Source organism: Rattus norvegicus, chromosome 1, assembly GCF_021556685.1.
Source record: "Rattus norvegicus strain SHRSP/BbbUtx chromosome 1, alternate assembly SHRSP_T2T, whole genome shotgun sequence".
Lineage (NCBI taxonomy): Eukaryota > Metazoa > Chordata > Mammalia > Rodentia > Muridae > Rattus > Rattus norvegicus.
The window spans coordinates 41,348,766-41,376,763 of NC_141534.1; the positions used below are offsets into that span (position 1 = coordinate 41,348,766).

The window sequence follows — 27,998 nt, forward strand, 5'->3', positions numbered from 1 at the left end:
GCTTTATCCAACAATCTTAAGACTTAATGCAGTCATCTTAGGGGTGAGTCTCTGTGGCCAAACAGCCCAGAGTCACTTTGAACCATGCAGTCAAAAAGCGGCTAGGCCCAAATCCAATATGGCTCCGTGCAACTCCCCCATTTTTCTTTTATTAAAAAAACCATTAGGTGGAAGTAGTGGTCTGCGAGAGATCAGACATGCCTCACAGAGTGCCCAGCTCGGCCATGGCAAGCCACTCTTGCAGTTAGGACTGCACCCCAATGGCTAGGAATGAACTTATGCTGTAACACACCGTTCTGGGCTATACATGTGTGTTATTGGGGGAGAAACTGGGCAGAGGAGCATTTGACCGGCCCGCACGTTTAAACGGGGTGTAGCCACCTCTGTCTTAGGATCGACCTCTCAAACCCCAGCCTTATCTGTCATAGGACCACCTTGTCGCCCTCAAGGCTCCATGTCTAGATTGGTCAAGGGTCAGAGGAAGTTGCCCGTCACTGAGGAAAGCTACATTGGATCATCTTCTCATTCCTCTTACTTGAGCCCAGGGGCGATGGAGCAGGAGCCAGATGGCATTAATATAAGAGATTGTGGAAATTGAGCCTCTCCCGATAAGTTGTAGGCACCTCATCTGGTTCTCCTCAGCTGCTATGGCCATACCACCAAGGACCTAGTCAAGCCTCTCCTGTAATAAAATTTAGAATTCCCAATTGTTAGCAACTACTCCAGAAAGTTCACCCACTGTGCTTGCCTAACAATAGATTGGGGGAGGGTAGCTCCAGACACTGCAGACACAATGGCTGCAGAGGTAAATGGCTGCTACAATAGCAGCGAAAATAACAAGGTCTTTCCCAGGACAGTTCAGGATCAGCCATTCTTCTCTGGAACAACCAGCAGGCAATGGGACCATGTCTGAGATCTGCAAAACCAGGGCAGAGTTCCCCAGTCCACAGCAGCTTCCACCAAGCAACAGTGCACAGAGGGTCGGAGCGCAGGCCGTGGTGGGACGGAACACAATGACTGCAGCAACGCCAGAATTTCTGTGATGACAAAAGATGAGTGGGAATCCTCCATATTCCTCCAAGGACACAGGAATGACTCCAGGGACCCGAACCAGGAGAGCTGAATCTTCATGCTCCCAGGATCAGCATGTCTCACCAGACACTCGGGCAGCTGGCACACTCCTGTAGCATCCTGTAGAAAAAACACAAAGATTCCCTCTTCCCCATATAAAATATCTGAACAGGATCATGCCAATATGTGGATCTTTCTATTTCACCTTGGCAGAAGTATGCCTAGTTGTAGGGTGCCATAAACTCAGAGTGTTCCTTGGCATCCAAATTTTAAAATTGAAATAAAAGGAGCATATTTTAGCATACAGGGATAACTCCCCTTTTTTATTTATTAAAATATTGTTAAAATATTATTTATTAAGATAAGTCCTTAAGGATTAAATTGAGGACACTGAGCACTTGTATTTATAAATTGACTTTTATACCAAATTATTGTCTCCAGCATTATTGTTTTGGATATATAAAGAATGAGATTTTTTGACTAACTGTTTCTATATAAGGCCTATAATCTGCCTGGTATCATTGTCCTCCCTTGCTAAGTAAGGTGTCCAGGCAATCCAGTTTGAGTTCTTAAATGGCCTATAAAGGAACAGTACTTAGTGCTCTTAACCACTAAGCCATCTCTCCAGCCCCTTACCAGCTTTATTTACCTAAACATAAGCATTAATTAGAGATGCCAAATCCTATAAATACTGTACTAGAAATCCCTGAGCCGGCAAGGTGAGGCTGGGAGTTGAAAGTAAGCAAATGGAGTCTTCCTCTATTTGTGAGGGAGTGTTATCAACTCCATTATCATTTTCAAAGAGCTGGGTCTATGGTTTTGTTTAGTTGTCTGAGCCAGAGCACTGAAAGGACAGTGAGTTGTCAGACAATTTACGCTGAAATCACTCACTGATTTCATGTAGAAAACTTGTCTCTAATAAAGCATTAAGTAATTGAAATCAATCGTAAACCACAAGCCACACATTGGCTATCAGTATGTGAATTGAAAGCTTGATTTTTTTAACATTATAAAAACAGTGGCTAAAGCCAGGAATTTAATAATCTGTGCTGAAGCAGCAGAAACTCAAGAGAATAAACAAGTGATCCAATCATACATGTAGCCTTTTCATTAGATGAACCACCTATAAATACAGTAAGCGCATTTCCTATGGGTTGTATGCACAAATATACAGGAAATACAAAAACATGTAAAGAGTAAAATTATCAATTTTGCCTGAAAAATTTGTATATGTAATAGGCCAAATATCAGTATTTTGTAATAACCAATTAACTGTTGTTTGGCTTTTTAAAATACTTCCATGACTCTAGTCTACAGTTCTGTATTAACACAGCTGAAGCTTTATCTCCAATGAGGATAACAAACAAAGACCTAAGTCCTCTGGTAAGGTGAGGTACTTAGCCAACTAACATATCCTTAGTAGCTTAAAATTAGTTTTAAATACTCTTTTCTGGAGTAGTCTAACAGCTACTCCCCAAATATTAAAGCTCATTTAGAGAGCAAAAGTTTGTAGTAAAAATTTCTATATACACTTAAAGATTTAAAGTTCTAACTTCTTACATTGAAGAAGCGACAAAATTACATAATATAAGGCTATTAGCCATTCTTTAGTAAAAATTTTAATGATATCACTTTATGGGCTCTCTAAAATTATAAGCAAGCTCACGAAATGAAAACTCACAATCGCCAGGACGTAAACAAATTGTATAAAAATAATCCTCTAAATCTATCTTGAAATGGCAGTTGGAGTAAGCAAACTGGCTGTAATGTTCTCACAACTTCTAAAACCTCATCAATCCTTTTTAAATCCTGTAACAATCTCTACCTGTTTGATTTTTTTCTTAATTATAAATAAGTTTGAGTTAGTCAATGTAACACTGACAATCTTTAATCACAATCTTTAAGATCTCTTTGTAACACCAGAGCACAGCCACAACTTTGGAAAGTCACCTGAGTTCTGAGTATGTGACTAGGCAGCTGTTCTTGGGGCAGTGGAATTAGCATCAAAATACAGTAACTTTAGGGCAAACCACAACTTTGGCTATGACTGCCAATTCCTACATACGAACGCACGATGGTGCGGTCTCCAATACCTCAACAAAGAGACGTTGCCCTAAAATCTTTTAGAAGCCTGGTTTTTAGAATAAGAATTCCATAAAAATATTACCTCAATTTGGACCTGTTTCCCTAGGTTGGCTCATATCCAAATTACAGTTTTAAGCCAACTTTCTGTTACCAATGTTACACCTTTTAAGCTGTGAAAGCTCCTGGTGTCTTTAGGATCAGCTAGTATAAACATTTAGCCAGCCCCTGGGGAGCTTGTCCAGCAGACTTAGGCTTCTAGCTACAGATGTAGGCTCCAAAAGCCAATTGAAACTGTTTTTTATGCATTGTTCCCTTCTTGAAACGAGTTAAAACCAAGTCAAGGTGTGAACGACTGGCAGATAAAGTTTTTATCATTTTTTCTTTTGAACACGAAACATAAAACATTTAAACAACGAGAAACAAAGACCACAGACATAAACTGACAGACATGGATAGCTTGGTGCACCAAGGACACACAATAGACATAGAGGGAAAAAACTAGATGGTGTCCCACGATAGGGACCCACATATCCTACCTATGGAACCCAGAACTAGAAATAAGCATTTCTCCAATAGGAGCCAGCAGAGAGGCAGGACGTCTCCTGCCTTTCTTCTGTTCCCAGGAGAGCCCTGAAAAGTTTTTCTCTTTCTCCAAAGCATCCGTGGAGAGTCCGGGAGGACTGTTTTTCCCAAACCCATTCTCTCTCATGTCTAGGGTGTAAACTATCTCTAGTCAGGATCCAAAGACTAAAATATAACTCTAAAAGAACGCATATGCAAAAACACTTTACCATTACCTTGTCCCTTTTTATTACAAGTTTTACTTAAGCTAGCCCCACACTGCTTAAAATTAACCAGGGACACCTTTCATCAATAAAACAAAAAAACTTGATTAAATCCTTTTTCTTAACTCTTAATCCTCTCTCCCTGAGTGAGCGCTTGATCTCTCCTATGAAACAAGCCTCCTAAATCCATACCTTCCCCATGGCAATTAGACGACAATTATTCGACCGGTCCTTACCTCCCTCTCCAGCGACGCACGAGCGATGCGGCCTGAAGAGTCCTTGATTCCCGCTGCAGCTCTCTTATCTCCATCGTCCTGTAGTCGGCCTTGCTTCGGGGTCCCTGTGTTCGGGCACCACTTGTCCCCGCCAGCGGGGACCCAGTTATTCAGGGTCCCGAAGAGGCTTTCTACCTGTGGGCCAAAATGGGGGTGAAGAGAAGAAGGAGACCAAGCAAAAGTTCTGTTGTCAAGGTCTCGTTTATTGGGATGAACATTGCAGCTTTTAAGGCTTTCAGGTAGGGGGAGTGACCTTTGTGAAATATGAAGGAGGGGGAGATGAGGGTATAGGCAGTGATAGCTGGAGGCAAAGAAGTCAGGCGATGAGGTCAGGTGGTGGAGACACTGGGTGTTGACTGAGGAGATAACTGGTATCTGCTCGAGCTGAGGCATCCCTTGAATGTTATACTCCTGTGCCGTAAATTCATGGGAGAGGCTTTATCCAACAATCTTAAGACTTAATGCAGTCATCTTAGGGGTGAGTCTCTGTGGCCAAACAGCCCAGAGTCACTTTGAACCATGCAGTCAAAAAGCGGCTAGGCCCAAATCCAATATGGCTCCGTGCACACGTCCTCAGGTTCGCAGCTTATTTGGGAGACAGAGCACCAGGATCCTCTGCTTGAGGAAGTTGCTTCCTCTGTATCTCAGTGTGCTGAGAGTGGCCGAACCATCCTAGGGTGCCCTGCAGCTGGCAAGCTAGGAGAAGTCGCCTCATGACATTTCTCTAAATTAAAGAAAAATAGTGTCAACCCTAATCCCTAGAGAATGGCTAAGCAGGCAGAGGGACCTGTGGCCCTGAATAGCCAGAGAAATGCTGCCCTCTGTGGATTGGCTGCCTACCTTTGGGCTATCACAGGCAAGGGAAAACTCTCAATATTTGCACCGGATCCAGTCTTTTCCAATAGTTTGGCCTGTGCCCTAATTAACTTAAAAACACTTAATAATTTTAGTATTAATAATTTATTCCACATTTCAGCTACATAATTCAGACTGTGCCTAAAATGGGAAAAATGAAATTAAGTAAATTCTTAGTAATCTCAGATGTAAGAATCAGGGACTTTAGAGAATTATACAGCCTTTGTTGTATAACTAAACCTTCAAGAAGTTCCTCTTAAACCTTGAGTGTAACCAAGCAAGACTGAGCCAGAAAACAACATTCTGGTTCACTTTTATACTAGACTCAAGGACAATCATATAGAATACACACATCAATCACAGACATTTTCTTTTGTCCTCTCCTGCTTACATGGAAAGCAATGGAGCCAGAAACTCAGATGATAAACTTCAGTCCAAACACAAGAAGCCAATTAAAATAACAACAACAATAAAGAAACCTGGTTTGATGGCACACACTTTTGCTGGGGGGACAGAGACTCCATATCCTCCCTAGCCAGTCAGCCGGGCTGACCTGTCTTATTCCTAGTCAAATGAAAACTCCCATTTTATAAAAACTGGTGGATGGCACCTGAAGAGTAAACCCCAAGGTTGTCCTCTGGCCTGCACACATGCAAGCTCACATATGCAGAGCCACAGGACCAAACTAGCCTGTAAAAGGTTTATCATGAGCCAGGAAGATAGCTCAATGGGTAAAGGTTCTTGTGTGGCCAAGCCTGACATAATCAGTTCAATACCTGGGACCTACTCAGAAACCTGACTCCTACCAGATGGCCCTGACCTCCATGCTTCGAGGTTTGGTCTGTTGCTCTGTATTGTAATGGTAACTGCAGGCGTCCACGGCCTGATTGTCCCAGAGACAAGAGAGTCCACATGTAGACCCAAGTGATACTATGTAAACTTGTGTCCCCAAATTATTTCTGATAGATGAATAAGGATTCCAACAGTCAACAGCTGGGCACAGGGAGGGTTTAGCATCCCAGGACTTGAGGCATCCAAGAAGAACCATGAGGAATAAAGAAGGTGAAAGGAGGAGGAAGCCACCATGGGTCAGGTGGGTTGGCTAATTGGAGTTAAGAGCAGCCCAGATGAAACACAGCAAATTATATAGTGGGATTATTAGCTGGGAAACAGACATAACAGCCAGAGGATCCATATCTTCCCAGCTCCTGTGCTGATTAAGGCTTAATGTAAATATAAAGCTTGTGGGTGTCTTTTATCTGGGAACTAAGTGGTCAGAGGCAGGGGAGGAAACCTGGGTTGGGATTAAATAATTTCTACAACATCTACACTCACAACTCCTGCCCCTCTACACACACACACACACACACACACACACACACACACACACACACACACACAAAATAAATGTAATTTTAAAAAGGGGGATAAGGAACTTGTCATCAACCATGGGGATCCAAGTTCTATCACTAAAACCCATGTGGTAGGAGGATGACCTCCTCACTCATTGTCCTCTGACCTCCATATATGCACACTAACACATATAGGCATATGCACACAGAATACGATAATGTATCAATTAACAGATTAATAAAGTAATTAAAGGTTTTTGAAATCATCTGTTCTTGGCCCCTGCTCACTTCTTTCTTTGGTTTACACAGCTTGCTTCCCCACATCTGCCTCTCCTTCTCACATGCCTTTCATGCTTGCATGTGTGTTTCTCCTCTCTTAGTGTCCATGTTTAACTCTATATTCACTGGTTTATAAACTACAGATCTGGTGGCTAGACACATGGTTTCCTGGTTAAAAGAACTTGCTGTGCGATCATAAGGCTTGGAGTCCAAATCCCATCATCCTGCAATCACCAGCCATTACATCTGCCAGGAATCAAACAACATCCTCTTGGGCAGAAATAATGAAATACTGCCAGTAATTTGGAGGAACACACACTTACAAATATATGGCAAAATTGCAAAAGTTGTCCTTTTAAAATGTAGCTCACAGAAGTTTTAGGACCTGGGTTATGAATCAAAGGGAAGTAAAAATTCTTGTTCCTTTTATACCATGTGAGCCAATCAAGTACTGTTATCTCTACAAACCTGTTCCTTTGTCCTTACGCCAAATTTAAATAGTGCTTTGGGATATTAAATGGAAAACCACTTAGCAAAGAGTCCTGGAGCATAGTCCATACTATGGAATTCACAAATTATTATTAAGTTTTGGAACAAATGTTAAAAAACAAGGAGGGTTTCATGTTCACTTTTAAGTGTCAGGCACAAGGCTTACAATCCTATGACATAAGGTTGAGACTGATAAATAAAAGGAATTACAAAACTCCATTTGCCAAGGACAAATCCTAAGTAAAAATACGCTCCAATTTGAGAACCAAAATACAACATGTAGGAAAGCTCCTTGTACAAAATGGTAGAAAATATCACACTAAAGATAATAAGACACCTCTCCTTCCTGAACACTACAAGAAACAGAATTCCCTGAGATCTTCTAGGGTTTTCCTGTCTGGATAAAGGAAGCCCCAGTAAGTTCTCTCGTCACCACAATCGTATTACTAGTAGAACATCAAAGCAAAACCTAGGAAAGGCTTTCCCATTCTCAGCAATTCATTTTTATTTCATTCTAGACTTACCGATAAACTACTTCGAAAGGCAAACAAATTTTGGTAGGCAGCAAAATTTCACTCAAAAAAAAATAAAAATGAATTCTATTTTATCTTTTGACAACAATGAAAAGTGTCAGAGAACAAGAAATGGTAGCACACCTTTAATCCCAGCACTCTGGAGACAGAGGTAGGTGGGCAGATCACTTGACTTTGAAACCAGGCTGATCTATAGGCTACTCAGGAAAAGTTTGTGCATCACGGAAAAATCCAGCCTCCAAGAAAAGGAGAGAGAGAGAGAGAGAGAGAGAGAGAGAGAGAGAGAGAGAGAGAGAGAGAGAGGAAGAACCGATTTAATTAAAAAGTTTGGATTATCTGTTTATATGTTTCTTTGTTCGGGGACTGGAGTGCAGAGGGTTTTCTAGCAAAATAAAGCAAGCAGAATTTACTTATGAAGCCTGCAGGCTCATTTCCCACAGCAGTACTATCCACCCCACTGCTAAACTCTGCAGAGCATTGATGGAGTGGGTATGAAACTTCTCTAGTTTTCTTTCAAGCTGTAAACTGCAGGCCAGTAGCATCCTCAATGCTGCCTCCCAAAGTGGCATCTTCATCTTATACCATCTCATCCCATGTGGTTGGGGGAATGAGAAGGATATGCAGGCTCTGATGCTGTTTCCCCTGTGTTTACTTTCCAAATGCTTTTATATCCTTGCTGTTCTCATGTTCCCCTTATAACAAGAGCCTCTGTGGCACTATTTCTATGTAATTGTCTCTAGCTTGTCACTACATGAGTACATGGTGCCCAGACTCTGCTGACTTTAATAGATACCAGAGAAAATTTGAGATCCACACCCCAACCCCCTCTGCCTTTATCTTGCTAGTCTCCACCCAGCTCAGTAGTGCATCGTGAGAGGATTCTCACAGAGGTGTGTGGACAGTCTAGTTTCTGATGAACAAGCTCTGTCTCATCACTTCCTCAATGACAAATCCTCAAACCCTAGGATATGCATCCTAGTAATGTGAGACAGCCAGTATGAAGCCCCTGACTTTTGCTTAGGGCAAACATTTAAGCAGGGCATACCCTGATCTCAGGTTCAGGGAAGTTTGTCTGCCTGACAGGTGGCTTTGGGTCTCCGTGAGTAATCCCTACTTAAAGGCGGACTTGTCACAAGAAAGAGTCCAGAGCTGAGTCTTACATTCTAAGAACTTCATATCTTATCAATTACACTTCTGGGCTGCGTGCTTTCAGTCGTCACATATTCAAGTCACCAGTTTTGCTTGTTTATTTGTTTGTTTGTTTCCAGTATTGGACAGAGAGAGGTAGCAGCAGTTCTATTGTGTTCTGTGTTTCAGACATATGACTGGATGGTTGACTTTCTGTCTCTACTTCTCCAGGTAGACCATCAGGCTGGATTAGTAAATTGGAATCCTCATTTTGTAGTTCAAAAGTGACTTCTTCCCACTTCTAATTGTAGCATCAGCATCTCAGTACAAGTTTAGTTTATACATAGTCTAGGATTTCTTAACAGAAAATATATTGATACCCTCAGCTTTAGAACTGAGACATAAAGCTTTGCTAATTTTCAGTTCCTGTTCTTGAGGCCATTGTATTTGGGGAACATCATGTGATTAGTAATTGCACGTCAACTTGGTCAGGAATGGGATGCCCAGGAGCTGACTAAATAGTATGTCTTACAGTATCTTGAAGAGTGTTCTAAAGAGCTTAGCATCCACACTGGTGGACTAAAGGATATAACTCCTCCTCTGTGTGTGTGTGTGTGTGTGTGTGTGTGTGTGTGTGTGTGTGTGTGTGTGTGTGTATGTGTGACATCTGGCCAGTTGCTGGCTGAATAGAAAGAGGAATATAGGTGAAGGTTGATTCCTAGCTTGATTTGGGGGATTGATCTGTCAGTGAAATTTTTAATTCTCAGGCTGTCAGGCTGACTAGATCTCCACTGTGAGCTCTACAGTTTTGAGATTTCTTACAAACATAACACTGACTTTACAAGTAGACACACATAGAGAGCCACATGTAAGTCAAGGGCTGGAATGCAGACTGAGGAAACTGTTCCTAGGCAGTTTTGTAGCTTGAGTGTGAAATACACTATTGAAAAAAACATTGTGCATCATATGACTGTGTATAGAGAACACACATGCAGAGAGAGACATATATAATTGCTTCTATTTCTCTTATTTCTTTGAAGAACTCTGAATAATACTTAGTACTTGAAATCTAAAATTCATAGTTTTCTTTATGGATCTGTAAGTCAGAGGCTTTGGAAGGCAAGTTACTTGCTGTAGGTCATTCTTCAAAGGGAGGCGAAGATAAACATGAAGGGAAGGTGAACGTCATGGAGTAAGTTAACACCGGACTTGTATAGTTACATTGGCAGGGCTCGTGTCTTTCAAAGCACTCAATCTTTACTTCCTGATTTCTACACATGTCTAAATGTTTTCAAAGGGAGTTCTAAGAACTCCATCTGTGCCTGGTAGTAAACTAGACAAGGCTCAGACCATTCACTGTAGCAAACAAGTCACTGAAACCTGGAGATTAGATATAAAGGATGTGCACTGTCATCCACACAGTCCACAGAGTCCTGTGAAGTTTCTATGTTGCTGGTTATTGGATGTTTGCTATCCTCCAGCACCATCAGTCACTATCCTTGGTTCTTGTTTTGAGCCTGAACCTCATTGAGGACCTGCTAGAAAGGCAGTCTGAGTAGATCTCTGGTCATAGAAGATAACAAGAAAGATGAGACCCATGAAGGTAACCTAGAACTCATGAAGGACTGAAGCCTTTGAGGATACACTGGATGTGCACATGTCTTACCGTCTCCAGCCTTAGTAGCACCAGTATCCTGCAGAGGAGCTCAATGGTCTGAAAATGTACATGACTTGAGACTTGAAGAACCATTGGTGGAGACCGAGGAGTTCCATGTGCAGATGATGTCCTATGCAGCAGGATGAGCCAGCAGGTCAGGGGGAGTGTGGGATGCCACCAGCATGCCCAGAGACTTGCATTTTGTTTTTAGAGTGGGGACACAATGATGATGCTTCTCTGCTGCTTTTCAGATGACAGGCAACATGACACTTGCTCAATCGCAAGCGAGTGCTTGTCACAAGGATTCTGGATGGTGTTTTCTTCTGGAAGATACAAGGAAACTGAACCATTCAGCTCCTCCAAGGTTTCAGGCATCTGCATGGAAGGCACAGCAAGAGGAGAGACAGTGTCAGTGCATCCACTGCTCCACCACAGTCTGATTTCTCATTAGGAAAATGAAAGGGCTCCCAGGAATTCGGAGACCTGCAAAGAAGGAGGTTGAAACAGCTTTCAAATGACTCAAAAGCGTTTTTAAAAAAATCTATTGAGTGAGTTCTCATGTGAAGTTCATAGAACACTCACTTCCTAGTTTGAAAATTGGTATTTGAGGAGCAAATTAAACATCCAAACTTCGTAAAATCTTCCTAAAAATATATCTTAAGGAAACCAAATAGGTCCAAATGATGACTGTTTTACTGTATAGAAGACTCTTAATTAAGAATATGGAAAGCAAAAAAGAATCAGAAAAGCCCACATTCTGTAATTCCTACTAATTTAGCAATTGAGTTACTATGTTGAATTCTAATTAAAATGTTTAGCTGTTGGGACCTAAGAAAGTCACTTAGGACCAAAAGTAACCCTGCAGAGATTGCTTTCTTGTAGCTATGGGGAAAGAGGGGCTAAGGGTTCAGTGAAAGCTCAGACTGGACCAACAAGCTCATCAGGTAAAGGAACTTGCTACCAAGCTTGGTGACTTGAGTGTGACCTCTGGAATCAGGTCCAAAGGACAGAACTCCTCCCAAAAGTTATCCACTGATGCCACACAGTGCACGGTGGAATTCATGTGCACAAGTGCACACACACACACACACACACACACACACACACACACACACACACACACACACACAACGAGAGGGGGGCGTGAATAAACATAATATATTTTGCAAAGGCTCAAATGTCACAGTGCCTAAGAATGAATCTTAGCATCCAGTCAGTGTTGCAGAACAGAAGGCAGAAGCAGGCCAAGTCTTCAGCAAGCTAGCATGTTTCTAACAATGTGGGTCCTGTGGCAAAACAAGGTTTGGAACCAGGGTGTGTCCAAACAAATGGACCATAAAAGGATTTTTTGAGGACTTGATGCAGACATTTGCACTTGGACCAGAATTATTGTTAATGTTGGCATTCATTCTACACTCCACTGAGCCAAGCTCCCTGGGCAAGCCATCCCCAATAGGACTTGGAAGTGCCATTTCCACATCTAGCTACTAGGATAAAGAGTCCCACCTCTAAATCCCCTGCCTGTGAGTTCAGAGCATTCCAGGGGTATCTGAAAAGATATTCCCAGTAAAGGCCCAATACCGCTGAGACATTCTCATGCTCTTCCTACCCCAGGTTTAGTCTCCTTGATGGTGACCTGGGCCCTTGAAAACAAAAGAAGTAAAAAGTTCTTAAGAAGCTGTGGCTTTTTGTTTAGCTTCTGGTTCTTAGAGGCTTTGATGAGAAGCTGAATTATAGGAAAAAATATTTTACACATTAATTTGGGATCATAGAATTCACATCCAACAAACTGGCGAGACTGGACTCAGAGCTGGAGAGGGGAGACCCAGATGGAACTTGAGAACTGTCCAAAGCTACATCCCATTTCCCTTTGCAACTGCAAGAGCGGGAGAGACCGATTTCTGAGTTGTGCTGATTTGTCCTATACTAGGCTTGGTAATGAGAAAGCACAGTGCCTCCCTTTGTAGCCTCAAACTCCAGGCTCTCCTATCTCAGTTCCCCATGCATCAGGAGGGCACATATGCGCTGCCACAGCGCTAGCAGGAACAGGAAGATTTCTGTGTTCTGTTATCTTCTTCATGGGCTGAGGCTGAGCCTGGAGTCTCCATGTCAGTAGCATCCTTCAAGGCTGTTCCTCTGCAGGTCTGAAACCTTTTTTTTTAAATACAAACCAAGTTTATTTAGCCTTTTAAGTACTGTTCATATAGCACTACAGCTAGGTAAACAATGGGAATTAGTATACGTTATCTCAAAAGCCAGAGTCTTGTTATCGTTGTTGTTGTTTTTTAATGGGTTGTGAAAAAGATGGAGCCTATTCTAACAGGATAAATATTTTTAATCATTTCACTTTGAGTTAATGAAGGCTCACAAATGAGCAACAGTCCTCATTGAGGAAAACAGAAAGCTATTGTCGACAAGGGACAGCTCACACACACAAGCAAAAAGAACTGTGTAAAAATAACTAACTGTTCCCATATTAAACCTTGACCACTGGTGAGATGCCTGGGGAGGTTCAGTGTCAGAATATTCAAGCACTTGGGCACCCTCTAGAGGAACATTTTGAAAACCTTCAAAACTTCATTTGGAGAGGGTCACTGTCAGAATATTCAAGCACTTGGGCACCCTCTAGAGGAACAACTTGAAAACCTTCAAAAGTTCATTTGGAAATAAGAAAAATCTGATTTTACCTAAGCTATGAAATTTTAAGCTCAGAAGTACCACTTGGACATTTTTATTTGGAAACCTCTCCAGAATGTGTCTTGCTCTATAGCACCCATGAAATGGGTGCAGCCACTGTCTTTGCTACTGTTCCAGTCCTTTCTGTACAGCAACACAGGGACAATCATCTCCAGTTTCTGAACTGCAGTAAACTGTAAGCACTGCTACATTGTGGGGCAGGTAGCTTTCCTCCAGTTCTTAGGGATAGCATTCTTAACATTTGAATGCCTGTAGCATCGCTCATCTTTGTCCCTTCTTCCTCCCTCCTTCCTGTCCTTCTACTTGTCTGTGCTAGACAAGGTTCTGCCATTAGATTGTCACCCCATATCTGAGTTTCTTTTCATAGGATTAAGTCACCAAATCATATAAAGTCACATCCCCTGAGATGACAGATTGTTTCCATGTCACTTCCTTATGGCTGTTCTTTTGAGAAAGGCTCTCAATGCACAGCCCAGACTTAACACAACCTAGAGACCCTCCTGCCTCTGACTCCCAGACCACATCACTTTCATCTGAAAGGAGATTAAAAGCTCAAGTTTCAACTTTTGTCCCCAGTCCTGGGAGCTTTCTCTCTTGAAGATGCTCTGATAATTTAGTGGGCCAGCGTTGATTTGAATCAGTTTGACTTTGGGTTGATAAAATTTTCACTGAGTTCATGGACTTCATTTCTTCTCTTTGAGTCTCTGAGAACCTGGTTCTTATATTGTTCTTCAGGGCCCAAGAGGCCAGAGATTAGAAGTACACCAAAGGTGAAGATTCTAGTAAGAAACCTTGTCCCATAAACTCAGGCCTTAAAGAGAACGCTAAGGATGACTTAGAAGTAAAGGCAATGTATTTTTACACTCTGTTCATGGGGAGAATAAAAATCAGTAAGATAGACAGAAAGAGGACACTAAAGAAAACAGAGACCTGCCCATGAGACCTTACAGGTATCTGTTGGTTGGGGTTCTCTGTGAGCTTGTAGCCCCAACATCATCTCACCTGGATGTTCTACTAACATCATGCCTGGTTGAGTTTACAGTTGTTTAAGATCAGACATAGTACCAGTGTCGTAGTCAATGTTCTATTGGTATGAAGAGACACCGTGACCATGACAACTCTTACAGAGGAAAATTTTTAATTGGGACTGGCTTAACATTTTTAGGGGTCTAGTCTATTATTGTCATGGGGGCGTGGGAAGACAGGAAGCCATGGTACTAGAGAGATAGCTGAGACTTCTACATTCCAATCAGCAGGTAGCAGGAAGGGAGCAAAGACATTGGGCCTAGCTTGACTATTGTTAGATTCTCTTTTTGATTACCAAGAAACAAATAGATTTAGGTCTATGGAGATTTCCAGGCAAATGTGGTGGTTAGGCCCTGTAATTCTACCAACCTGGAGACAGAGAATAAGACAAGGTGAAGACCAACTTCAGCCCAGAGTGAGACCCTGTTTCAAAAAAAAACCCACAAAGAAAAACAAAAAAAGAAGAGCCTGAAGAAATGTACCACACCTTGATTACATAACCTTCTGGATACCCTGAGAGATTACTTTGGTCAGTCTAGTTGGACAATAAATCTTAACAGTGAACAGCACTGATCAATCAATAGGCCTTGACTATATATAATGAGAAAGGGTGTGGAGCATAAGTATTCATTGCTCTGCGTTCTCAGAGAGGATAATATGTAGACAGCTGCTCAACCTGCCATGGTGGACTGTGGCCTCCAATTGTTGGCCAACATACACCACTTCATTAAGTTGATTCTCGGGCATGTGATTTAGTAATGGGGAAGGAACTCATGTGGTAGACATCTACAAATCCGTGTGAACAGGCAGGCATGTTAAAAATAGGGAAAGGGTCCAGAGGAAGCTTCATAAACAAGAAAATCTCCAAATTGCAGTCTTTATGTATACTGTATGTACAACACCAACATTAACATGTAAAACATATCCAGATTTCAAGGAGAGACATTCTAGTCATGCTGGCACATGTGTGTAATTCTGACACTGGGAAGATGAAGCAGGAGGTTCTCTGTGAGTTTGGGTCAGCCAGGACTACATAAGCTGGGAAGTGGAGTGGAGATCTATGATTGCAAGGAGTGTTGTAGTCTAGAAGCCAGGAGAGGCAATTTGAAGAGGGTAGGTTTACTTCACTGCTATAGCAACTAGGACTCTGCTTCATTGATTCTAGTCTTAGGGAAGAAGAAAAATAAGATCCTGCATATAGGTTCCACTTTTGAGCCAAGATTCTGGATCCATGGCAGTTTGGGAATCTTTTAGGGAACTACGATCTCAACCAATGATCTCAGCCTCCCTAATCCCGTAACACTAATATATTTTCTCATGGCTTTGTGACTCTTAACCATTACTTCATTTTGCTTCTCTTCATAATTCAAATTTTGCTCCTGATTTGATTATAAAGAAAAATGGATGGAATATCTGATATGGAAAATATATGTGACCCCATTTTGATTATAACCCACAAGTTGAGAATCACTGGTCTAAACTGCTAATTTTAAACAAAAATGTTTTTCAAGTACTTTCTACAATGTACACTGACCATTACTATTTTTGTTTTATTTTCAATAAAAAAAGGATTTTATTATTAACATCGATGGAAGCTTACTAACCTTGGATTTTTATGAAAATTGGCTTAGCATCCCAGATGGAACTCTGGCTGGAAAAATTAATGGCATTCAAAGGTAATGATACAGTAAACACTTGGGGAACTGCACCAATATAGAAGCAATGCTTTTGTAAGGTACATAGGCTTGTGTTTACAGGATTATAAACTGGAATGATGTTCTATCCCAAGAGGTTTCCTTAGGTCAGACATGTATTGTCACTTTTTAAACATTCCCATTTCTCAAGCTAGCATGTTGAACCATGTCTGTAATCTTACCTGGGAGCCTTCTCCTTTATAAATGTCATGATTTAGAAGACAGTCTATGTAACACCGCGTGTTCAGGTCAGTTTAAAATATTGGTTTAGTTCCTGTGTGAGACAACTTAAAAGAAGTAAGTGTGTACAATACCTGTGGGTTACTTGCATCCTAGAATTGTTACCATGGTATTGTGAATAGTTCACATGGTCAATATGTGTCATTGATTAGAACAGGAATCTCTTACTGAATTCTTCTTTCTCAACTATAACTACCTAGAGAAGTCTAGATCAGGTATAGCTTTCACTTTTTTGAATCATTTTTCTGTGTGATACATAGAATAATTTCATACTTAACCAGAGCTTTGACCTCCCATTGCAACCCAGGAGCCCTGCATCTCTGGCTTGCTGTAGCAAAGCTTTTATAATTGCATTTTGTAGGGTCACAAGTGTGCTTTCGGCTCCTTATGTTCTAGAGTGTCACAAGAGTGTTACATGGATTCATACTACATTAGATATTGAATGTGTCTCCACTCCATTATGGTTGGAAAGATGGTTTGCTGTTTAATAACACTGGATGTTTTCATACACAGAACACACATGGTTTTCAAAAATCTTCATTCATTCTAATACCAGGGCATTGAGTAGAGTCCAGAGTGGGATTTTGCTCCTTATGTTCTAGATTGTTATAAGGGTGTGTCGTCGATTCACAATACATTAGATATTAAATGTGTCCCCATGGTGGCAAGAAAGATGGTTTGCTGTTTGATAACACTGGATGTTTTCACACACAGAATATACATGGTTTGCAACAATATTCATTCATTCTGTTACCAGGGATCCTGACATGTTCCTCTGGCTTCTGTAGGTAGCAGTCAGACATCTAGTACACTGAAATTCATAAATAATTTGAAAAATGTTTTTTCCATGATTCTGTACAGAAAAGTGATTTGCAGAAAATATTTTATGTAATACTCTAGCTATATATTCTGACTTCTTTTGAATTCTGACTATACTGTGAGTTGGTCTACAAAACATTTACCCTATTTGTTCTTTGTAGTTAGATTTCTAACTTTCATTATTTTCAAGATGGTCTGACCTAAAATTCTCCTTTTTCTTTGTTTAGCTTTTGCAACAGATGCCAGAACCAAACTTTATACTATTAAAACATCTCATATGTGTATTAGTAATAATAAAAAATTCTTCCATGAATAATTTAGACAGTTACAGGTTATCTCTGCGCATAGCTCCACATGTACTGTGGGGTCAGACTTCGAGAGATTCATTATTTGGGAGTGACGTCTTAAGAAAGGTAAGAGGATCTGAAATTTGCCTTTGGGAACAAAAGTCTAATTATTATTCAGTAATTGGGAATACTTTACAAAGATGATTTCTCTAACAGGAAACCCTAGGATTGTATGCTTATGGAGTGGAGTAGAATATGTATTGATCTATTTCAGGAAGATTTGGGAAGGGAGATTTTAATGTAGTTTAAAGTAAGTTAATCATTTCTTTCTACTGTTCTTTCCTTCTTTCTTCTTAGATATTGATTTAGATATTGATGTTTTACCCAACAATAATCTGTACATATAATGGTAATCCAAGAAGACTAGAGTGAAATTTTAAAAGATCTGGATTACCTAGGTTTTGTTTGTTTTTTCCATTGTAGCCCTATTTTTGGAGTATAGAATAGTTGTGTTTCAGTGTGGTGAGACCATGATATTACTAAATATTCACATCATGTGAATTGCTGGTCATATTAAAGCACATTGCATATATATATATGTGTGTGTGTGTGCATAAATATATATGTGTGTGTGTATGAATGTGTGTTTGCATGTGTACATATACGTGTAAGTGTACTTGTAAATGTATTTCTATATGTATATGTATATACATATGTAATGATGAATAATTGGTGTATATTATTTTGTATGCTTTCCATTATTTTAGCACTAACCTATTTCAGGTACAGTTTTATGATCCTCAAGTATACTGTAGCTGTTAATTTTATTATAAACACATATACATCAATATTCTTCACTCATTTATTTACTTTATATCCTGATTGCAGTCCCTTCCTCCAAGTCCCATCTTTACAACCTGTTTTTCCCTCCATTATTCTTTACCTCAATAGTGTAGACCTACCATTGACACCAACCCACTCTCACACATCAGTTCACAACAGGAATAAGTGAATCACCTTCCACTGAAGCCATACAAAGCAGCCCAGATAAAAGAAAGCAATCCAGTTGTAGACTACAGAGTCAGAGCCAGTCTGCATACTGGCTAGGGGACATATTTGTGTGTGCGTGAGTGTGTGTATGAGTGTGAGTTTGCATGTGTACATACAACTGGTAGGGGACATACCTGAAGATCAAGCTGCATATCTGCTACATATATATAGGGGCCCTAGATCCTGCTGCTGGAGCATATGATGGGGGAGATCCTGCAGATTCAAAGCTGCAGGATCACAATGATTAAAGGCTACAGCAAGATACCAGGATATAGAGGGAGAGGCATCTCCAGGACGTTCCAGTATTGAGAGTATAGTAAAATACAGAGAGCTTAAACCAGACTTACTTCACTATACATTTGCAAGAAAATCTGTTTGGACAAGAGGGTATAATGTGTGACCACTTATGGCACAACACATCTCACACACTGTATTTTTAATTTTTTTTAAATTTAGTTTAATTTTTTTAAATTAAATTTAAATTTTTATTTAATTTTAACTTTTGAAATTTAGTGAGGGGGGATTGTTTCCAAGGGATATATGGAAGGATTGAAAAATGAAGTGAGAGTTACTTGGTAGCATGATTAGAAATTTCAGAGAATTAATAAAGGACACATATTTTGAAAAAGATAAAAGATAAAGAAAATGTAAATATGACAGAAAGCAAGGTACATGTTAACTAGTAGCTCTCAGGTATTAGGTCCACAGGAAAGAAGATATCATGATGTTACTCACAATGGAGGATGATAGCCCAAGGGATACCTTGAATAAGATTCTTGCTCAGGACTGTACTTGACTTTAACTAGAAACGTAGCTTGTTTAGTTAATTTCTAATTACCAAGGTACTGGAAACCTAAAATCCAAGACTATATCAAACTGCATGTTTACTCCAAATGAAACAATAAAATGTATTTTTCACTCTTAATAACTATTAAAGATTCTTCCTTTATGGACAGTTCTTTTCAAATATTCTTTTGTATGGTCAGGTATGAAAACAAAGAAGCAAAACTATCCTGTACAATCTGCATATAAAATAAGACTATCCTGTGCAGGACTGCTCAAAAATAAACTGAGGTGCATGCTGAGGAGAAACATATGTGATGAATAGAGTTTGCCTAACCTAAGTCATCATCTCAGAAGAAAAGTAACTTACCAGTGTTGTTCAATTTAGGAAGTGTCATAATTTTCTACAATTGCTGTGACAAAACACTGATGAAAAGCAACTAATGGAAGACAGGTTACACTCCACAATATACTTGCAGTTACCAGTTAAATACTGAGAAATGTCAGAGCCAAAAATAAAACAGGGAGGCAAGAACTGAAGCAGAAGCCTAGTAGGAGCACTGCCTCCTGCCTTGTATCTCATATCTTTCTTTTTCTGACTAATAACTCAAGGGTGGCACCATCCTGGAGATCTGGACCCTACAAATTCCAAGGTTAATCAGGACAATATCCCTTAGGCTTCACTATACAATAGGTCCATCTGATGGAGGCATTTTCTCAATTAAGACTCCCTCTTCTCACCAACTTCTCTCAGTCGCATTTCTATTGCCTTAATAAAACATGAGGATTTAAAAGACCAACCAAAGAGTGCACATGGGGGAACCATGGTTCCAGTTGGATATGTACCAGAGGATTGTCTTATTTGGCATCACTAGGAGGGGAGATGCTTAGTCCTGAGGGGCTTGATGGCCTAGGGTAGGGGAATGCTAGGTTGTTGGGGCAGGAGTGTGTAGTCAAGTGAGAGAAAACTGCAATAGAGGCAGGGGAGGAGATATAGGATTTGTGGAAGGGGGATAACGTTTGAAATGTAAATGAATGAAATAAACAATAAAAAAATAAAACTACATGACCAGGGAAACTTATTGAAGTAGGTGGTTATTTGAGACCTACAAATGCTGAGCGAGTATAGCACTTCAGTGTCATGACAGAGGAGCACGACTGCATAAAAGAAGAAAAAAACAAACAGGAAGCTGAGACCTGATGGTTCTTATCTTGGGAAGCAAAACTGTAGCAGAGAAAGTACATTGAAAATGGGCACCTACCTTTTGTAACTACAAATTCTAAGCAGTGGCACTCTTCACCAGGCAGACCAAGGCACCAGAAAATTGTCAACGAGAGGGTATTGCGATGCCTGGAACTAGAGAGGCATCCCATTCAAAACATCACAATAAACAGCTACCCCCACCCACACACAAAAAAGTAACACACAGCAGTCATTAATTTGGTACACTCACAGTTTTTTGCAGCATATCAGTTCTGAAATGTTGCTTTGGTTAAGTAGTTCTTCTGTTCTTTGCAATATGCATGAAATTTTAACAAGTTGTATAAAGATGCAAAAGACTTAGAGTCTCCATTTCGAGACTTCATTGCATGGGTTCCTATCTGTAATTTTCCTCCTAGTATTTCTTTTCATTTTTAAATTTATTTTGTAAACTATGTGAAATGACAATCTTGCTTTTGCCTTGCAGTGTTACAGATGTCTCCTATACAAATTATGATTGACAACTATGATCAAATATTTGGAAATGATGATATGTTTAATAAACACATTGACAAAAGGTCTGAAGACTTAAAGACATACAAAGAATCAATAAATTATTCTGGAAAATCTCCTATTATGACCAAAGCCATAGCTGGCTACAACTGGAAAACCAGTGATATTGATGAAAATTTTAATATTTCATATGCTGCACTGCAGGAAGAAGGTCCTACAGGTAAGACAAGATTTATTTATTCATCAATTGAATGGAGTCATTTGATCAAATCATTTCATGATGTCATAAATTTGTGTATATCAGAGAAGCTTTGGGACACAAAATGATTATTTGAGAGAGTGTGGGAAAAGTTTTTAAACATCATACACACACACACACACACACACACACACACACACACACATATATGTACTCATATACTGAAATACATCTGGATACATCATTCAGGTATGTATGACACATTCTTTCTTTGAGTATCCGCCAATATTGTCTGCTATATTTTCCCCCCTTTCTTCCCATGGTCCTTAAGTTAGAGAATTTCTTGCATATGAAATCATTATTTTTGATAAGATCATTTAGAAACAATGATTTGATTTAAAAATTGATTAAATATTCTGCAATATAAAGCCCTGCATCTCTGTCAACATGCTTTGGTTTCCTAGCACAAAAATACTAATGTTTGTTTAATTTCCTATGAGAAACAATATTTGTCAAAATCTTATCATTGCTAAAAATATTTGCACAGGATCCACTACAAAACCTATGAGAGGTATGATAAAGAGGTTAAACTCACCTGATTATCAGGTGGTAGCACACAAATTCAAATACATTTTTAACTGAAGTAATTCTTTCTGTAGAGTTAAGATAATACACCCAAATATTACCCTTATCTTAAGTGATGTAAATCTATCATCTGAGAATATTTGTCTGATGATGACATTTTATGTTTCATTTAGGAGGACAAAACAGAACAACTACCACATATAAGTGGTAGTGGATGATTTAAGAAGGTCTAAGGTCATTGTATTTTAATGTTCCCTTCTACCTCCCATTTAATCATATTAGAAGAATTATTCCAAGATCCTATGTTAGTTTTATATTTCACCGTATTAGTTACAAATAGTTTCCACTCATTGTACTTATTTTATGCTGCATATTGGAGTAATTGCATACACTCCAATGTGCCTTGTTCATGGTCCTACACAGTGTTTGGAAAAATTTTCAATCTCTGCCTCTACAGCCCAGTTATAATACTAGTTTTCCCACCTCAGTTACCAATGTGTGGCCAGAAGCTAATGACACTGAATAATCCCTCAGAATTCTTCATAGAATTCCGTGCCATAGAAAGTTATAAATAAGATTCCATTAACAATAAAAATTAATCATCACACATGATGAACTTAGAGGTAGATCATGGTTTTAGAATATACAAAATGACCTGAAAAGATAATCTAGTGTCTAAAGCAATTGAGATTTAGACTTTGTGACATGAATTTGGTCATCAAAACATACATTAAAAGACAAACAAAGTAGGTATTGTAGCACAATCATCTCTAAACGAGTAGTTTATACCTGAATAAAGATGGCAGTCAGATACAGTAACAGAATCTTATTGGACAGATATTTCTGACGTATTGTTCAGTAATGATCAAAAGACACTCCCCCCCCCCAAAAAAAAGAGACAGAGAGAAAGACCAATACTGGAGGCTCCTCATATGTTAATAAGCTCAAAGCTCTAATTAATCTCTAAATATATATCACCAGTGATGTGATCTGCATGTGTTTTACACACACACACACACACACACACACACACACGCATGCATGCATTACGCACACTGAGAAATGCACAGAAGCATACAGCATATTTGTTATATCTCTCTTCATCACCTGAGGCCTCAACATGAAATATTGTTTATTCATGGTTTGTCTATCTCAAAAGTGTCTGTAATCCAAATTTGAGAAATGGAAATCTTACAGAAAACTCCAGTAAAGAAATTGATAATTTTCATATTTGCTGTTCTTGGTCTTTCCTGAACTCCCATTACTGTAAGTTTACAAGGTTTTCATTTATTACTAGTATTATTTTAAATTTTTATCAAAAATTGAATTATAGCACTGTAGCCTGACTTTCCTCCCTTAAGTCCATCACACTCACTGAACTTTCATACTCATTTCAATATTGTTTTATACGTGTTTATATATATGTATGTATGTATGTATGTATGTATATATGTATGTAGGTATATATTTATCTTTACAAATATGAATATTACTTGAGTTCATTTTGTTCTGTTTGTGAATATGGTTTCCATGATATACAGTGTGTATTAGACAATCCATATGCAGGTCATTTCTGGAAAAATTAATATTCTGTCAGTCATAATTAGCTGCCTATAAATTTTGAGAAGCGAAATTTTGACCATTGCCTTAACACTGCATTGACGTTGCTATTATTGTGATTTTGCACCTATTTTTATGAGAGGCAATTTCAAAACAGACTTTCAAGTATGCTGGGTCTTACAGTGTTTTTAAGCCCTCTTCTACAATGGTCCCTGAGCTACAGTGCATTTAGCTCTAATGTACATGTATTCACTGGTGCTGGATTTTTCGTAATGCAATTATCTCTTCATTGTGTCCAAGTTTTTGTTTTCTGTAATGGTCTCCATTTTCTATACAAAGAGGCTTCTTTGGTGTAGGATGATGGCCCCAATTGTTGGTACATATAAGACTAATATTTAAATGCTGTAAGGAATGTCGCTAATTTATTAAATTAATGTCATCAATTTTAAAGTTTATGACCAAACTAGCTACATAAATCGGACTAGATTTCTACCTCCAGCCATGATTTCAATCCTGGTGAGAGAAATTCTACAAATTGTTAAAGTACTTCCTGTGGCTTTCCCCCAAAATATGGATGCGTCAGGTAGCACTTGGATTTCTCTCAAGGTTGGTGGCTTGATTGCCAGTTGCCAAATAAATCTTACAAGGCATCTCAGCAATCTACCTGGATATGTCTTAGAAGCCTCTAGGTTTAAGTCAAAGTTCTAAGGTAGATAAAACAGTAGGCAAGTTGACACATTAGGGAAGCAATTGATAGTTGTACCCACCTGTAACACCTATAAAGTACGATGATAGCCACTATGGCAAGATAGCAGAATAGGTTCAATAAGTGACACTAACAGCTCAGTTCAAAACAACTGTTCTTTGATTAGACTTAAATGTATTTTCTTTACCATAGAATTGAACATGGTTCTGGGTCTTTCATTTGGTTTCTCAGAAAAAAATATTATTCCTAAGTATGCTTTTAAAGTTCAACATTTGGTATCTTGTTTATTTCTCTTTAGGATCATCCGTGCAGGTCCTTTGACTTGTCCAAGTCACACATTTTCACTCCTCTCTGACAAGATAAATTCATTTTCCTAAAGTAATATAATATAAATGTTATATAAATATACAATTCCTTCTTTTTGGTTACTTTAGTTTTCTTCTTTCCACATCTGCAAGTAGCCTTAATTGGCAATAGTCTAAAACATCAAAAGTTGAAATTTCTAGCAATAAGACTGCTTACCATATTGAGTTAATTGAAGAATATTTAACAGTGAGTGCCTTATGTCTGCAAGGATGATAATGATTCTATCACCTAGAATTTCCTTATAGTGTGTGCTGCCGCTCATCAAGTTATTTGTGAAATATTATGCTACCAATGGCTTCCTTTGCTGATCTTGGTCATACTCAATTTACTCTTGTTTCATACAGCATATGTAAACAAATAAGATAATATTAAAACTGCATATGACCAAGGGGACATATATTAGAAATGCAGAATTCAAAGAATGTCTTTTTGAAAATCATATGATAGTAAACATAAGTGAGCCTAAATATTCCAGAAGAATAATCAGATATCTTGTAAATTCTTTCAAAAGTAGCAACATACAAGATTAACTCACAAAGTGAGTACTCCTTCTTTGTAAAAATCACAAACTTACTGAAAAGTAAATCAATGAAAACCTGTCATTAACAGTAACTTTTAACTGTATTAAGTTTCTTGGGAAAATTCTATCCAAGAAATAAAAGGCTTTTGTGATTAAAAAAACAAAGCCAAAAACAAAAGAAAAAAATGAAAAAGAAATTTAACCCAAAACAAAACAAAATGTCTTATAAATTGAACAGATATCAGATAATGGAAAGATTCCCACATGTTTATGAATCAGTTAGATTTAAACAGTAAAAATTCTAGACAATCCTGTAGTAACATTTTGATTTTATCCTTTGAAAGCTTGATAAAATTTATAACACTCTTGATGTTTTTAGGAGAAATAATATTGTAGAAGTGAATTTTTAAACTTCTTTCCTCCCAGTCTTCTGCCATGTTCCCTTGACCTCACCCATAAAGCCTCACCAACATCACTTCCTAAACATTAACTGAACAAGGCAACACCAATGAACATGGAAAACTAAATGGCACCTGAAACCTAGACAAAGAAATATAGGCAATTGCATCGTAAACACAAGTATGCGATTTTATCTAAAACAAGTGTATTTTGTGGATGCAGGAGAATGATGAAACCTGCTTTCTGACCCAAACTGATAGTCTGTATATTATTGGTGTGAGACAGTTAATGCTTAGAGTTATTAATGAGCAGTATTTATGTGTCTTTGTTATTTTTTTTGTTGACACATACTTTTCCCCCTCTTTTTCGAATGACTACAGGGTTATTTATCATTTCTGTCCTCTTGTGTATATGTACGTTATCTTCAGCCTGCTGTTTGCCTTTTGTAGACCAAGATTGATGATGAGAAATGACTTAGTGGTGCTTAAACTATGTAATGTTTCTCCTCTTCTGTTGATATGAATGATGCTTTTGCTCAGTAATAAAGTCTAGGCTAGTATCTGTATTCTTTGAAAACATGGAGAACGTTGATGCAGGCCCACTATATTTTAGAATATCCACTGAAAATTCAGATATTAGTCTAATGTAGTTAACGTTATCTGTGACTTTGTCTTTTTCATTCATAGCTTTTCGTATTTTTATTTCTATGTTCAGTTAGCCTTTGACTATTATGTGCCTACTTGATGTTTTCTATGCTTCTAGTACTTTAACACATATCTCTTTTTGATTTGGTGTGATAAATGCAAAGGATATACAAGGTTAAAGAGAGTTCAATTTTAAAAAATGATTTCCCTTCTTTCTTATATGCAGAGAAACAGAAAGGCTATATATATACATACCAAGCCACCAGTTTATTCTGATCCAACACCACCAAGAAAGAAATGCTTATTTGGCAAAAATCTTACAAGCATTTATGTCGACAGAAAGCTGCCTGCTCCAAAACTTGTGAGTATCATTTTGGCTTTCTATAGCACCTTTCTCCTCAGTAAGCTATTTAATCAAACTGAGGAATGTTCAGATAACCGATCTATGAGAGTAAGATCATTTTAAAACAGAAATAAGTTCTACTGTATTTTGAATAATGTAATTGAAAGAAAAAGAGAAGAAATACCATTCCCATGTTTTGCACTGACTGCATCAAAGATTCAAACCCACCAGTATGTTGGAGAAAATAATTCTATGCAAGTGCCCCACTAACTACCCAACTGTAAAGTCTTGCAGCTTCTTTATGACTCCACATATCTCTAGAATCTCCCTTAATATCATTGCCTCTGAAATTACTCAATACTTAAAAATATCTGTAGGCTTTTCCTTTAAATGATCAATGAATTAGATGAACACACTGGTTTTTTTATATATATATTGACATCATTTATCCTAGTGGACTATATTTAAATGCCATCTACTATGGCTTAATCTTTTTTAAATGAGTGATTAAACTTCTTTGGAAACATATCTTTAGTATCCAACATCTCTTTCAGCACTATAGCTGTGATAGGAATTTATGCTGTTTGTGAAGAAATTTATCCTGTCTGACACATGAGCATTACTGCCAATTTCTTAGGTATTTTAGAGAAGAATTTTCTGGTAACCTTGTTTGTATTCGTGTAATCAATTTAAAGTGGAGTAAACCCATGCATGGTAGTCATGTTTACAGAGTAAATTATGGAAGAATGATAGAAATATGCTTGGTTTTTTAAATGTGAAAGGATCTGTAGACATAGTTGAAATTAAGAAGTCACAGAATAAGAATATAAAAGTCTCAGAAATATGGTGAAAAAATATATCTTCAAAACACAAAAGTTAGGATTCATAATACAGGCCAGGACAAACAGTAAGTAAAATAGTGAGTTGATCTCTGGAAGGGAAATGTCCCAACATTTACTTAAGATGCCAGGTTTGAGAAAGATATTGATAGAAGGAAACACAAAGTAATAGAGGCCTATTCACCACAATGCTTTGGGAAACAGAAGTCCCAACAAAACCATGATGTTACAAATTGGGGAAAAATGGATTAGGGAAGAAAATGTATTTGGAAGCTAAAACAGAAAAAAAGTTCAATGACTACTTTATTCCTCTCAGTTATAGCTGTGCATCCAAAACTGTCCTTGCTCAGGTTCACAATAAAAGACATATTTGTGCTTCAGGTGTGGAGCTCTAATACTACATCCTTATCCCACACAGGATATGTTATCCATAATTGCAGGTAAAGGACGAGAATCAGATCACATATTTGAAGTTCTACCTGAAAATTCACATTGGTGCCTCAGAGAGAGGATTGACAGTGAACAACTCATTGAATGGATTAAAGAATTCATGCTTGTAATAGCATCTGTCATGAAGGTAAGGAAGGTTTTCACGTCACCAACATTAAGCATCCCTCTAGAGATGCATATGTGCTTTCTGTCCTTAAGATTACATGAGGATGACTGTTTCTAAGAACTATGGACACGTGACCTCTTGATAAGAGGCATGGCAGGTAAAAGTCTGACAAACCCAAAGATTCATCATAAAGACACAGGTGAAGAGCTTCTGTTGGAAGTTAAAATCCTCATATATCAGATGGGCTTTAGTTGGGCATTATAAATATTCCCACTGATTTCACCTCTGAACATACCCTGTGAATTAATAGCTGAACAAGTTATAATGGTGGTAAAAATATGCTTTATCAAATGAATGTATTAAATAAGACTTACCAAAAAATATCCTTCAAAAATAACAGTTCAAATTGACAAGTCCAACACTCACCTACAATAGGCTATCGATGTTGAATATTACCCTCTG

General features: G+C 38.5%; 1 protein-coding gene across 4 annotated transcripts in view; it reads left to right on the plus strand.

Annotated features, from left to right (window-relative positions):
- The window catches only part of LOC148006923 (uncharacterized), an 82,427-nt gene that overhangs the window by 44,497 nt on the left and 9,932 nt on the right, over window positions 1-27,998 (plus strand). For 2 of the 4 annotated variants that reach the window (XR_015645097.1, XR_015645100.1), the window contains 5 exons: window positions 15,802-15,908; window positions 17,213-17,398; window positions 20,794-21,039; window positions 26,025-26,159; window positions 27,399-27,557. Coding sequence is in view for 2 of the 4 variants with exons in the window: in XM_087598421.1 (XP_087454547.1) it covers window positions 892-1,043 (152 nt within the window). In the remaining 2 variants the exon portion in view is untranslated. Of the gene's footprint in view, window positions 1-891; window positions 2,008-15,801; window positions 15,909-17,212; window positions 17,399-20,793; window positions 21,040-26,024; window positions 26,160-27,398; window positions 27,558-27,998 lie in introns of those variants that run through there. The other 2 variants (XM_087598421.1, XM_087598413.1) reach the window with 2 other exon arrangements.